The sequence below is a fragment of the Euprymna scolopes genome, chromosome 45 (genome assembly GCF_053919585.1).
Source record: "Euprymna scolopes isolate OS-2025 chromosome 45, ASM5391958v1, whole genome shotgun sequence".
Classification (NCBI taxonomy): Eukaryota; Metazoa; Mollusca; class Cephalopoda; order Sepiida; family Sepiolidae; genus Euprymna; species Euprymna scolopes.
The window spans coordinates 62,498,666-62,513,802 of record NC_136526.1 but is presented as its reverse complement, the minus strand read 5'-3'; the positions used below and the strand labels follow the sequence as shown (position 1 = coordinate 62,513,802).

General features: G+C 33.3%; 1 protein-coding gene across 2 annotated transcripts in view; it reads right to left on the bottom strand.

The window, feature by feature from the left end:
- Positions 1 to 15,137, bottom strand: part of LOC145269832 (hsp90 co-chaperone Cdc37-like) — an 85,446-nt gene that overhangs the window by 37,480 nt on the left and 32,829 nt on the right. The window contains exon 1 of one of the 2 annotated variants that reach the window (XM_080125546.1): positions 1,646 to 1,862. The exons of the other annotated variant lie outside the window; for it this stretch is intronic. Within the exon in view, the coding sequence (XP_079981672.1) occupies positions 1,646 to 1,687 (42 nt within the window). The 5' untranslated portion in view covers positions 1,688 to 1,862. Of the gene's footprint in view, positions 1 to 1,645; positions 1,863 to 15,137 lie in introns of those variants that run through there. 2 annotated transcript variants of the gene reach the window in all.

Genomic DNA, 15,137 nt, shown 5'->3' with positions numbered 1-15,137 from the left:
CTATTTGCCACGGCATGAAGATGTTATATTCGAAAAAAAAAAAAATTTTTCTTTGCAGAAAATCAAATTCTACGATTTTTAGTGATGGGATATTTTAGAGGAAATTGAGGAGCCCTTGATTCTGGAGAGGCTATTAAGGGGAGGTAAGCATGGACGAATTTTAAATTCAATCAATCAAATATGGCGCCTGGTTTCTGTCACATTGATCAACTCATAAAATTTGATTTTCTTCTTCTTCTTCTTCAAAAAAAAAAACTACTTGATTAAATTACGTGATTTTTGGAATATGACATCTTTGTTTCATGGTGGGTATGTACAATATGAAGACTTTTTCGTAAATTTTTACCTGGTTTCCACCTTAACATTTTCTTTTAAAAAGACGACTTCTTTGGGTTTTCAGGTATGCTGAAAACGAATATTGCATTTAAATTTTTCGCAAATAAGTAGTTCTCCGGATATTAAGCAGTATCAATTCTTATATTGGTAAAACTTGCGGAGAACACTGTTCTATGGTTGTTTTTAAAATGGAAATTTAAATTTCGTTCTGTTTTATGCCCAACTCACTGTTCACATTCGATATATTGACTTTTCTACGTTTTCGGGCATGCTGACAAGATTGGGGGTGTTTATTCCGAAAACCATTCTTAACATGGAGAGGTTGGCGGTGTCTATTCCAAAAGTCGTTCTAACATGGGGAGGTTAGAAGTGTTTATTTGTTGGGTACTAGTGCACTTATTGATCCATGCTGAAATAATATTATTTAAAAAGCCATTCTTAACATGGGGACGGGAGGGTGTTTTGTACCTATTCTATACTTTAACCTTACAATTGAATAAAAAAAATATAAATAAAACTTTAATTAAACTTGGAAATACAATTAAAAAAACAGCGCAGAGATCAGTAAGTGCACTAGCACCAGCACCATTTGTTGTAAGCATACCCGAAAACCTACAATGTGAATAATGGTGAGTTGGACTTTTGTATAAAAAAAAAAAAAAAATACCAAAAAGGTATACCAAATTATTTTTTTTTGTTTAAAAATTATTTCGTTTGTGTTAATAAAATTTTATAAAAAATTATATTAAAAAAAACAATCTTTCATTTTTTTTTTTTTTTTTATATAAAAAGTATGATTGTTGAATGTTATTCTTTTGATTATTTGGAGCAAATTAAAAAAGAAAAGAGTAAAACGGAACGAAATTTAAATTTCCGTTCCATTTTCATAACAACCGTAAAACAGAGCATTCTCCGCCAAGTTTTACCCTTATATAAAAGCTGGTGGCTATGCGCTTCTCCGTGTAAACAAAACCCCGGAAAACTATGCGCATACCAAGATGGCCACCAGCAATAATATAAGAAATTACATTGCTTAATATCCGGAAAACTACTTCTTCGGGGAAAATTTAAATGCGATATTTGTTTTCAGCATACCCGAAAACCATATAAAAGTCGTGTTTTTACGGGAAAATGTTAAGGTGGAAACGAGGTAAAAATTTAACGACTTGTCTGCATTTTCTTTACTTAAAATGCTAGGTATAATACGTACAATTGTGATAAAGCATCTTTATTATTTTAAGACGAAACATAAATGTCTCAAATGACATGCCAGATCGAAAAGATTGTAGAGTTTTGGTTCAAAACTCACCTCAATGTGGTCCCATTTGCTATAATTAATTACTTTAGACATTTTGTAAATTTGGCTTCTTCCTTTTAGATAAATATCTGTTAAAACAAAACAAAAAAGAAAAAAGTTCTATTTCTAAATTTGTTGACAAGTTAAAAATGAAATGGAATTTAAAATTCGCCAAATGAATGGCGAACGTGATCGTAGTGGACACAAGTCGATTAGTCCCGCCCTCTCCGCAGCAAATGGCGTCCTCGTCGCTGATTGGTCAAAAATAAATTTAATGATTCTTCGATGTTTCTAGAAATCATATAACGAAGTGTGTGTGTATTTTTCTTCCTCTCATAAATAATATATATATATATATATATATATTATTTATATATATATATTATGATGGGTATGTATAAATAAAGAATACGAAAAAAATATATACATTATGAATGAGACTGTATAAATAAAGAATACGAAAATATATATATGTTTTTTAAAGAATGGAAATGTATAAATAAAGAATACCAAAAGTATAAAAGCTTATAACTTTTCTTTATTCGTTTTCAATTGGTGACGTGCAGGAATACAAAATAATAATATGAAAAAAAATTAAAAAACTTTTTTTACGAGTGCATATTTTCGACCGATCCTTCAGTCTTCATCAGTGTAGTGAAAGTATGAGCATGCACGGAGAAAAGGGGAATGGAATATATATATATATATATATATATATATATATATATATATATATATATATATATGTGTGTGTGTGTGTGTGTGTTTTCTAGAAACATCAAAGAATCATTAAATTTACGGAGAATGCCCTGTTTTACTGTTATTATAATATACATATATATATATATATATATATATATATATATATATATATATATATATATATATATTATATATTATGAATGGAAATGTATAAATAAAGAATACGAACATATTTTATTAACTGTTTGCTCATATATATATATATATATATATATATATATATATATATATATATATATATATATACTTAAATCAATAATTAAGTCAATTTAGACTCAATTTTAATTTTTCTAATGCAAACCTTTAAATTAAATTCGATTCAAAACGAAAAACAAAAAACATAAATACATTTTTTGGTAAATGTTTACTTTAACTACAACAGAACACCGACAAATAAAACCTGTGTTTTTATAAATTTTCGGGGTTGCTGACAACGAATCTGATATTCAAACCCGTCGCAAATTTACCGTTTGCATGGTATTAACCCCTGAACCCTCGCACTATTTTATGCCAACTCACTGCCATCGTTTATGCTATTCTTACATGATGCGTTCGCGCATGGACGCGCGTAGTAAGGCGACTTGTCACATCGCGGAAGAATTTTTAAGCAGACATTTGAAATAAAAAGTTTTCAAAAACAACAAAATGTGGTTCATTTTTCTGTGTTACGTAGTTTTTGATGCTAAATCTTGATCTAAAAAAAATTTAGTTTTCACGAGCAGTTTAAAAAAGCATTTTTATTTTTCGTTTTTTTTTTTTTTTAATTTAGGGGGTTATTCAATTATAGAACTTGTACAACATTTAAGAAGTGCTTCTACAGTTTAATTTATCGTTTTACCGCCCCCCCTCCGTTTTACCGTATGTAACGAGCCGTAAAACTGAGCAGAAGAACTGTTTAATTTTTCATAAAAATTCTGTTTACATTGGGGGTAGGGTGGTGGAGAGGCAGCGGCAGCGACACCACCCAGTAAAATATTAAAGCAATATTTATTTTTAAATATCATTGGGGAGATGATTTAGTTCCCATTTAAAACTAGCGTTAGCCCACTAAATCCCTCTTCAGGACGGTCTTAAAATCTATTTTGCAAATTTAAAATTACGGATATTGTAAATATCATGACCTCTAGAATAAATGTGCAATTGTGATAACTGAAATGATTCTAAATAGTGTAAGATAGAGTATTACCACAACTTCCAATTTCACACAGATTTGATGGTATTGTGCCTAATTTGCGAAAAGATGCTATATATTTTACCCAATAAATAATTCAAAGTGTAGTATCTGTTCTGATATTACACTTTATTCTTTATGTCCTCTGCCACTGACAGAAAAATCCTTCTAGACTGAGACAAGTTTCATTGCCGTTTCAATCCAGAGTATCCCTTTTGGGAGAGTTGGATTCCCTATATTAAAAACCGACCTTGTGTCTAACACTACCTTCGGGTAGGGGACGACAAGTAAATAGAATCACATGTAAACTAACTCCCCCCCCCCAGACAAAATGAGATTCTACATTTTTAGGCGATTATGTGAACATATTAAAAAAAGACAAAGAAAAAAAACCAACTAATTTAAAATTTAGAGAATGGGATCAGTTTAGTATATATATATATATTTAAAGTAAAATCGTCTTCATTTTTAGGCCATTATAAATTATTATGATTGTTCATTAAATTCTTTTACAACTTACCCTAAGTTAGACTGATAAGTTCATAAAACCCGCATATTATCACTTAAAAAGTAACCTCCCACATACACAAACGCACAGAACTTACATATTATAGCAATCTTTGGTTAACTGTCCTTAAACGTTAGAATTACTTGGATATGGAGGCTCATTTTCTGTTAAATTTACCTGTAAACACAGACACTATAAATTCTTAAATTTATTATTTTTTGCTTCTCGTTTGGTGGATGATTTTTCAGAATAAGAAAGGAAGAAAAGGGGGCGAAATAAATGAATACACAACAAATAAATGTTACCCAAAACAAGCGAAGCTACATTTTCAACTACCTGGATAATTTTTTCTTTTCTTTTTTGCACTTTAATTTATTTTAAAGTGTTTTTTTAACTTAAAATAATCGTAGTGTAAAGCCTATTGAGTTAAAACCAAATAAAAATGGTGATATTATTTAAGCCATATTCGAGCCTCGATAATAGCTCAGAAATCAGAACTGAAAGTACTGATAGAAACGCACCCAAGAAATGTCACTATGTTCACCCGATGTTATGTGAGAACAAGAAAAAAGGCCGACATACGACTTTTAACTCTCGATATTGACTCAAAAATTAAAAATTAAACAATATACTAGTAGAAACCCACCCAATGAATGTTACCAAAGGCAAGATAAGTTACACTTCTACCTAACAAAAGAATATATTTGACTTTTACAAAAGAAACAAAAAAAAAAAACAATTCGAACTTTTGCATCACATTAAAATAAATATTAAACAAAAATAAAGTAAAAATATACTGGTAATTAATTTTCAAATCATGATTTGAAAATTAATTACCAGTATATTTTTACACTTACTACCCCCAAATACTTTCAGTTAGTGGTCTACGTTTTTATTACCTTATATAGGGGAGTGAGATTGGTGGACTCTAGACAGCATTGGCGCCGCCATATGAATCCCTAAGTATAAACATAAATGATACCGGCAGAATCAAAGAAAATCACACGGAAGCATAGCATTTCACAAGTTAATTTCAAATTCAATTCAAGGCCAATCCTTTTCACACCTTTCGCCATTCCTTGTCATATTTGTCAATGCCGAGTAAGGGAGCGGACAAAAACCTAACCGGACAAAATCCAACACTATTATATTCTACTTTTGATTTAATTAGCAATAATGTTTGATATTATTTTTCTTGACAAAATATTTCTTTAAGTTTAAACAATTTTTTTCAATACCATGAAAATAAATTGCATTCTTCTAAAGGTTATCTAGCAAATTTTCGCAAAGTTTCAAGTTTTATTTTATTTATTTTATGCAGATAAAATAAATTTAGATCTTTTAATGTTATCATGATCTATAGAGGTTAGTTTTACTAATAGTTTAAAAGGAATAAATATTTATCAACGGTATCAGCAATGAAAAATTAACATAATAAAATATTGAAAGAATCGGTTTTGGAATTGGAAATTAGGCACAAATTTTTCCGATACCGATTCCGATACCCCAAAAACTACCGATTTTTCTGATTCCCGATTCCGATTAATCGGTACAACACTAATATATATATATATATATATATATATATATATATATATATATATATATTAAATTGTAATTCAATGAATTTAAAAAACTCTCATTGAAATGAATTTCGTATCAAAGAATTTCTATTATTCTAAGCAAGACAAAGAATGCTTTAGAAAATTAATCTCCTTAACCTATAGGGTTTCGATGTCTACCATCTCATCAGAGGAGAGAAAATATTAGCAAATACTTATAAAGGTATGCACCCTATTTGCTAAAGTCAGTGAGACATGGAAAGTCAAAGTCAAAATAATAAATTTATCAGAAGTCCTGTAGTAAGAGGATTGCAGGACTTCTGATAAATTTGGAACTTACCTATTGGATTGATGTTTTTAATTCGACCGTGTTTGGATTTTACTATTCTTGGATTTTTTACCCTTCACCGGACTATCCATTCATGTGAAATCTTTTTATCATTTTTTTCTTTTACCTTCAATTCCCCTTACCTCACCCTTTTTTTTAACCAAGTAAGATCTGTGACTTACTTGTGGTTTCATTAAATACTTTTACATGCAAAATCCGATCCCGCATTTTGCTAATTCCTGCCCTCTGATGAGAAAGAGAGTATTTATCGAAACTTCGCAGATTAAGGACTATCCACTTATCTTGTGCTTCCTTTTTAAAATTAAATATGTTTTTAGCTCTTTTTCAAGATGTTTTTTAACATGTTTTATTAATCATTTGTTCATATTATAAGCTCTATTTTCTTTTCGGTTTTATTGAGCTTTTACATCTGGTTGAGATTACTTCACTTGTAAATATTAACTCTTTAATATTTATAATATATTTTAAGTTTACCATTTTGATTACCTTGGTAAACTTATTGTAATTTATATATATATATATATATATATATATATATATCGTGACACCCTGCACTGAAGAATCCTGAAAGGATGAAACACTAGTGTCTGTAGGTATTTAATTATTATAGTAAAAAAATAATTATGACAGCCCCTTTAAGAAATTCGTTTCTTATCGTTGAGCACTTTCAGTTGAATTAAAAAGTCGGTCAATTTAGCTCTTATGCGTAGATCATCGTATAACGATTTGATCACTGTCTGTCTGACGTAATGAACATTTAAATTAAAATGTTTAAAATTCAACGCTATTTCACACGGTTAATGGTTGCCGAATGGATACGGCCTCCGCTAATCGAGCCAGAGATGTCTCGTGTCGCGGGGTTCGAATCGTTCGACTGGTAGTAATCGTGACACCCTGCACTGAAGAATCCCGAAAGGATGAAACACTAGTGTCTGTAGGTATTTAATTATTATAGTAAAAAAATAATTATATATATATATATATATATATATATTTCTTGGGGGCGGAGTTCTACTTGTTCTGGAGTTTAGAATATAAAAATCATTTATTTGTATATTTTTTGGAGGGGGGTGATTTAGTGAGGTAAAGGACCAATTTGAATCAAAGCAGAATGATTTGAATTTGCTGTCATTTAATAATAATTACACAGCATTTAAATTTAAATCATTGTGATAAAATCATTTTATTTCCAATTGCGTTTTTAGTTTTTCAATTTTTAATAATATTACATGCAATTCAAAAAAACAAACAACTACGAATTCATATGTAATCACTAAGGCAATGACAACAACATATTCTTTTCTTGTTTTGATGCTCATGTATGTATCCATTGACATCTTATATGTTTTTATGTAGAGTGATGTGGTTCTCGGTTGATTAACTGTGTCAGATATATACTCGAGAGTCAAAACAATGAAAAGAATATGCTGTTGTCAAGCTCTAGAAATTACCTGCTTCATTTTATTTCCAGTTTTGCTTTATTTTTTCAATTTTGAATAATTTCACAATTCTGAATTAATTCGCGAGTATTATTAAAAAGAGTACTATTTTGTCAGTTACCAAGTACCAGAGAAGGATACTGGCAGAGGTAAGTTCTTTTTTTTTTTTTTTTTTTACACAGTGATCACCAGTTATCAAGGCCCGGAAGCCACTTAGGGATAAGGGTTATTGCAAGTACATTACATTAGTGTGGAGATTTGTGTTTACTTAAGGGGGCGGTTCATTAAGAATTTGTTAACGTTGGACTTGAAGACATCCAAGTTGTAGTCCGGTGGGAAGCAGGCAGACGGAACAGAGTTCGCTTACTATATTAGAGCAGAAGTTCTCACGGGTGGTGTGTGTCGAGGCAATAGACAAGTCAACTCCCTATTTTAATGATGCCACCCTCTTGCGCTGTCTGGTGTACAAAGATCGAACCATGAACAGCACAACCAAGTTGGTTGGTTGTTTTTGTTTTACGGCATATCAACCCTTTTCGGGTTATTTAATGCCGAATCCAAAGATTTTGAAGAAAAAATTTTTAATAGAATATATTTGTTGTTTTCAAGTCGGTTTCTATTTAACCCATAGTTGGAACCCTAACAGGTACTACCACTCCGGGTCAGAGTGGACCTGGGAGCAATGGTAATTAAAGAGTGGTTCCACACTCCCCAAAACCCACAAGCTGGGGCCTCACCACTGGATATAGTTTAAGGTCATATCCAGGACCCCCATTGGGGGACTTTTACCCTCTGCAGGGGGGCTGTCGGTGTATTCTAATGCCCTACCGACAGGGCCGCAGCACAACCAGGAGACAAAGGCTTCTTAAACTCCACGATATACCAAATATTGCAACAATTGTGGGAAGAAGTCACATCCAGCAAGATCGATGAATTTAAAAGATTGTCCAGAAGTTGGACTCGAGTGTCACTTTTACGGGATGGTGGAGCACCTGAAAACGGCATACGATAAATTTAAGGGGTCAGAATGAAAGCCGCAAGCAAACGTTATGTTATGCTGTACCTTTTTAGTTTTTTAAGCGTTTTGTCTATTTCATCTGTTAAATAGAGTTTCAAGTTCTTGACGAATGTATATAAGACAGTTGTTTCACAAAAAACATTTGACGTAAGTTTATAAAAAGGAGTGACAATTTATTTTCTGTTCAATTTTTTTCTCAATGTACTATAGAGAGAGAGAGAGAGAGAGAGAGAGAGAGAGAGAGAGAGAGAGAGAGAGATGGGTGTGGTGGAGTGTTGTGGGTGACACAAAATGGCAACTGATCGTGTTGAAGCCCTTCTCTCTTACTCTTTTTCCTTGGTTGGCATTTGTTCTTATTCACAAAATCTCTAGATAGGAATTTCGTTTTTCCATGCCGCATTCCACAAGCCCTTATTAAATTCGTCCAAGACCCAATTTCAATATGACTTTTCAAAACTTGTCAGTTGAAGAATGTTGATTTCAAAGCTTCTTCACTCTTTTTTCAATTGTTATGACTTTTCATGACATTTCTCTTGGTTTGAAGATTTCCACAATATTTGCGTGTGTGCATCCAGCTCCGTATGCGTGTGTGCACTAACTAACTAGCAATAATTCCGACATTGCCCAGAATATTATTCAACGCAAAGTGTCGAGAAGTACGGAATCATTTATGTTTACGAATGATACCTCAGATAAATTTTCTGCTCGCAGACACGATAAGAGACAGCCGATGAATGTGCCTCACCTTCAGTGGGATGGGAAGCAATTTCAGGCGTGTGCCCCAGAATTACACTCTTCAGTTACAGCAGAGATAACTATGATGCCCAAGAGTCATCTGACCGTCAGACGGGTGCCAAATAAACCCATAAATGCACTCCCCTATTCCATCCAAGCATTTGCAAATACAGGGACCCAGACTTGCTTGGTCGGGCTCAAGATCCAATGTATCCAATGCATAATAAATATGAACAAACTGATTTGCGTTGTCACCGCTTCTGGTAGCACATCGCAGAAAATTAGGAAATACGTTTAAAGCCACCCTATCCTCGTCCATGAAATAAGCAAGATGGCCGCGACACGTCTGACCTTTGATTTTCCTCTGTAAAAAAAAAAAATATTTGATCAAATTAAATGATTTTTTCGTACGAAAACTTTATTCCATAACGGGTCATACAATATAATTTTGCTGCTTCTACAGAATTAGGTCGAGATTTTGTAATCAATAAATGGAGCTTTAAAAAAAAAACAAAAAAAAAACAATGGTTTCAACTGATATTTTTAGTCAATTCTAATAAATTACAATGGTAGCTTCCAAATTATGCAGTCGAAATTACCTGAATATTACTGAATTATTATTAAAAAAAACCAACTTTAATTGCGTGAAAAATCGCCGCCATCTTGTTTAAAGCAGAACGGAAAATTATCTCCCTTTTGAATGCTTCCGTGTCTTACAATCGATTTCATCAAATTCTATTTTTTATTTTCTTTAATTTATAATTTTATATCCTATCGATTTTCGTAATTTTTGGATATAATCATCTTTAAAAATAGGAGGAATTCAGTTTTATGATTTCTGAATTTTCGTCCCAATAGCGTAGAAGCTCCTATTTTTTTTTTTTTTTTTTCCAATATTTTCATCATTTAGTGTCTAGTTATTAAACTAAGCAAGTACCACAAAACATTGCTACTTATAGAAACAACTGACTTAAGAAATTCCATGATTGACAAGCCTCATAAAATAAAAGAATGTGGCAGACCTGAATGAGCTTAACTCCTGCCGTAAAATTATTATCATCAATAACAGACTTAAATTAGCAGGAAAAAAAGGGACTTATGCACTTTTGTTACCTAGCTGAAATAATAGCATTATTATTTTGAAAGCCATTCTTAACATTGGGAGGGGGAGTGTTTTTAACTATTCTTTACTTCCACCTTACAATTTAATAAAAAATAAGATAATTTAAAACTTCAATTTAACTTCTTTTTTTTTTTACATAGGCGTAACCACTTATCAAGGCCGATAGGCCACTCAAGGATAAGGGTTAAAGAGTGTAGAGTAGTCAAAAGGACAATATAGTAATCAATAGTAATGGAAGTTCGGTAAATTTGTTAACTGAAGTGGAACGGTTCATCAGAAACTTGTTCACGTTCGACTTGAAGACAACCATATTATAGACGTCTGGAAAGCAGGAAAACAGAAGACAATTCCACAGGCGTGAAGTTCTAAGAAAGAAGCTTTGATCATGGAATCTATGTTTAGGTTTAGGCACAGATAAAGAGTGGGGAAAATTATTGACAGTGGTTTCAACTAGACGAGTGTTTCTTGTGAAAGCTTGGCAAGGGGGGACCATAGATTGAAGCTCAGTCGAACACTTTCCATGAAAATAACGATACATCAGAGACAAACTCGCAACATCTCTTCTGTGAGATAGAGTTTTTTTTTTTTTTTTTTTTTTACACAGTGATCACCACTTATCAAGGCCCGGAAGCCACTCAGGGATAAGGGTTATTGCAAGTACATTACGTTAGTGTGGAGATTTGATGAAGTGTTTAATTAAGGGGGCGGTTCATTAGGAATTTATTAACATTGGACTTGAACACATCCAAGTTGTAGTCCGGAGGGAAGCAGGCAGACGGAACAGAGTTCCACAGGCGTGCAGTTCTAAGAAAGAAGCTTTGTTCATGGAATCTGCGTTTTGATTTAGGCACAGATATAGAGTGGGGGAAATTTTTCACAGTGGATTCAGCTAGACGGGTGTTTTTCATGAAAGATTGGCGAGGGAGGACCAGAGATTGGAGTTCAGACGAGCACCTGCCATGAAAATAACGATAAAACAAGGATAGGCTCGCAACGTCTCTTCTGTGAGAGAGAGGTTGCAGGGTAGAGAAAAGGGCATCCCCCACTAAGCCACGAAGTCTATTTTGTACTCTGTCAAGGCATAATAGGCTGTTTTTGGCCGCTCCTGCCCAGATATGGCAACAGTATTCCATCCTTGGACGTACTTGGCTTTTATATAGATAGAAAAGGTTGCAGCGAAGTGAAAAGGACATCTCCCACCAGGCCACAAAGTCTATTTTGAACTCTGTCAAGGCAGGATTTCTAAAAATAGCGCCGTAATATAAGGGTATGAGTACAAACTTTTCTTTTAAATTTCAAAGTAGATTAATAAGGAGAATTTTGCTGATTAACCGAAAAGTGGGGGATCAATTTAATAGAATGTTATAATTTTAAAGTGATCTCCCACGTTGAATGTCATTAAAAAAGGTAAATTTTTAGTTTACCGATTCCTCGGCATTGATCTCTTATTTGTCGACTTATATAGGTTTTCGGATATGCTGAGAACGAATATAATATATCGCAGTTATCCATATTTGAAGACATTCAGTATCCAACGTAATCCTTATCATTTTTAATGGTGGCCATCTTGTTTTTCAATAACGAAAAAACGCCAAAAAAGGCTAAATATGCCACATTTAACTGGAATCCCTCCTCCCCACCACCGGCGTTGGCGCAAAAAAAAAAGTAAGGTTAATTGGAGGGGATGTGGTAAATTCCAAGAAATCTTGAGCGAAAGGAAAGAACGTAAAGAAAAGACCCCAAATTAAAAACAGTGAAAGGGAAAACTTTATTTTATGAAAAATATTTCTTGTCATTTAAAATGTCCGCTATGCATTCATGCACCTTTGAAACGTCAAGTGACTACGCGCGTGCGCGCATTTCAGTAAGAAAGTAAAAAAAAATGAATATAATTAAGAAAGTGAAAAAATTAATGTAATTAAGAAAGTGAAAAAAAAGATTGTCCGTTTTTATATCGGGAAGCGGAAAAATATCCGGAAGGGAAGGGTGGGGGTGGGGAGGTCATTTCGGCATTGAAGCTGATAAATGTTTTGGGGCCATGTTTTGGCTATTTTAGGTCCGTTTGGCCGTTTTTGGCGTTTTTTCCTAAATGGGAAACAATAGTGATTACGTTGGATACTAAATGTCTTCAAATATGGATAACTGCGCGTTTGCAAAAAAATTAAAGGCGATATTCGTCCTCAGCGTACCCGAGAACCTATAAAAGTCGACAAATTAGAGGTGTATGCCGAGCGGTCGGGAAACTAAAAAAAAAAAAAAAAAATGTTTTCCTGCTAATATGAAAGTTAAATTTGTTATCGACGATGATCCGCCGAAAAAAAAAAAAAAATAAAAATAAGAAACACGTGAAAAGTGGGGAAAGCTCGTTTAGGTCCGCTAAGAATATGTTTTCTGTCAGAGTTTGATTTTTAATTTTTTCACTTTCTTAATTATATTCATTTTTTTTTCACTTTCTTACTAAAATGCGCGCATGCGCGTAGTCACTTGACGTTTCAAAGGTGCTTAGGTGTCAGGTGGTAAGAAAATAGAACAGAAAAGAGATCGATAATTTACAACGGCCTGAGCACCCGGCTCCCAAACCTTTTCTTTTTCTTTTATCGTATCAGGGTAGATAACTCTTTTATTCTCGTTTAAAAGGTAGATAACTCTTGTTTTTGTTTAAAAGGGACGTAACTCTTTTTTTTCGTTTAAAAGGGACGTAACTCTTGTTTTTGGTTTAAAGGATAGGTAACTCTCCCTCTCACGCTCACGCACGCGCACACACACACACACACACACACACACACACACACACAAAGTTGCATTCATATAATTATATAATTGTAGAGATATTATATACTTTGAAGAATTTTCTATTTTTTATTAATGTTTTATTATAATTTCATGATTTAATTGTGGAATTTTGATTTTAGAAAATGGCAACAGAAAAATTCCCTCCAGAAAAAGAAAAAAATAGACAATACAGTGATGATTTATTTTTATTAGGATTTGCCAAACAAGTTGATGGCAATCAACCAGTTTGTGTTGATTGTATGGTTGTTTTTGTTTGACGGCATATCAACCTTTTTCAGGTTATTTAATGCCGAATCTAGTTATTTTGAGGAACGATTTTTTATTAAAATATATTTGTTTTTTTAAAGTCAGATTCTATTTAACCCATAATTGGGACCCTAACAGGTACTACCACTCCGGGTCAGAGTGGACCTGGAAGCAATGGCAATTAAAGTGTGGCTCCACACTCCCCAAGGCCTGCAAGGTGGGGCCTCACCATCGGATATAGTTTTAGGTCATATCCAGGACCAGTCTGTCTTGAATGTGGTCTTACTATGAGTAATGATTTCATAAAGCAAAGTTAAAGATTCACCAGAAAACAAAGCATCCATTATCTGTTGGCAGAGGAAAAATATTTTAAGTTTAAATTGAAAGCTCAACCTGTAAAACTAATTGAGTGAATGCTTCTCAGGTTAAACATTAAAGCCTAATTATATTGTCAAAAATGATTGCTAAAGTCGGTGCATGACAAGGATATAGAGAAAAACTGATTAAACCTGCTATGCTAGCTTGTGTTAAAGACTTTATTGCCAAAGAAGCTGCAGCAGGGCTTAAAAAACATACCTTCATCAAGAGCAATAGTAATGAGAAGGTAAGATGAAATGGCCGAATATTTTCAAAATAAATTCATAAGAATTCTTCAAAAAATAAATTTTCCATACAAATTGATGAAACAACGATTCATAATGAAGCACTGCTGTTTTCATGTGTCAGATTTGTATATCAGAATGATTATCGGAGAAGAAATGCTATTTTTTAAAAGTTTGCCAGACAGAACAAGTGGAGAAGATATCTTTTCAGAAGTAAACAATTAATTGAATAATAATAATATTTCATCAACTAATTGGATTCAAATCAGCACAGATGATGCTGCATCCATCACAGATTAAAGGCTTCGTAACGCAGATGAAAACTGTTGCCCTCATATAACGGATGTTCACTGCATTATTCACAGGCAACACTTGGCAGCAAAAAATCAAAACATCTGAGTGGCAATATGGAGGAAGCTGTTGATGAAGTTATATCAGGAATAAATTTCATAAAAACAAATTCCTTGAATGACAGATTATTTGAAAAAATTTTGTGAAGATGGACAATTTAAACATTTCTACTTCATACAGAAGTGTAACAGTCACAGAAAACTATTTTCTCTGGTGAATCAATGCCCGCCCCCCTCTGAGTTCTCCGCCCACAGGCTGATCTATCAGCTAACAGAGCGCATTGATTCATCTGCTCCCTAAAAAGTCTTGAGGGAACGTCAGTCAGTCAGGACCGGACGTCCAGCCTAGCAACATCTATCCTCTTTCGTCTCCTGTCCACTGGACATCTCGCTATAACATTGATGGTCTCGATTTGAGACAACTGCTATCCAGCTGGGGACAACACGGTACTGATTGACCGACGACGACCTTAAAAGAACTTTCTTTTCCTTCTTCCCTTTTCACAGCCTGACCGGTCAGTTTCTGTTAAAAATAAAATACTCTTCATTGTTATTGTTTAAAAGTTTGTTATTTCTTCTCTGCTTTGTTCTTTAAACATAATTTATTAGAAAGGTGAAACCATTACCTCTCCTAAAGAAGTTAGGTGCGTCTCCAAAGATAACAGTCTTGATAGATTTGTTAATATGTGGTAAAAAGCTCAGAAAATTTTGGATAATTTGAATAAAAATGCAATAAAATTAAAAAAAAATTTTTATTATTACATTTTCACCCCAAACAAGGAACATTGCCACTTTGATGTAGGGGGCTACTATCAGGGACATAAGCTACAGGGGTACTATGTGGGG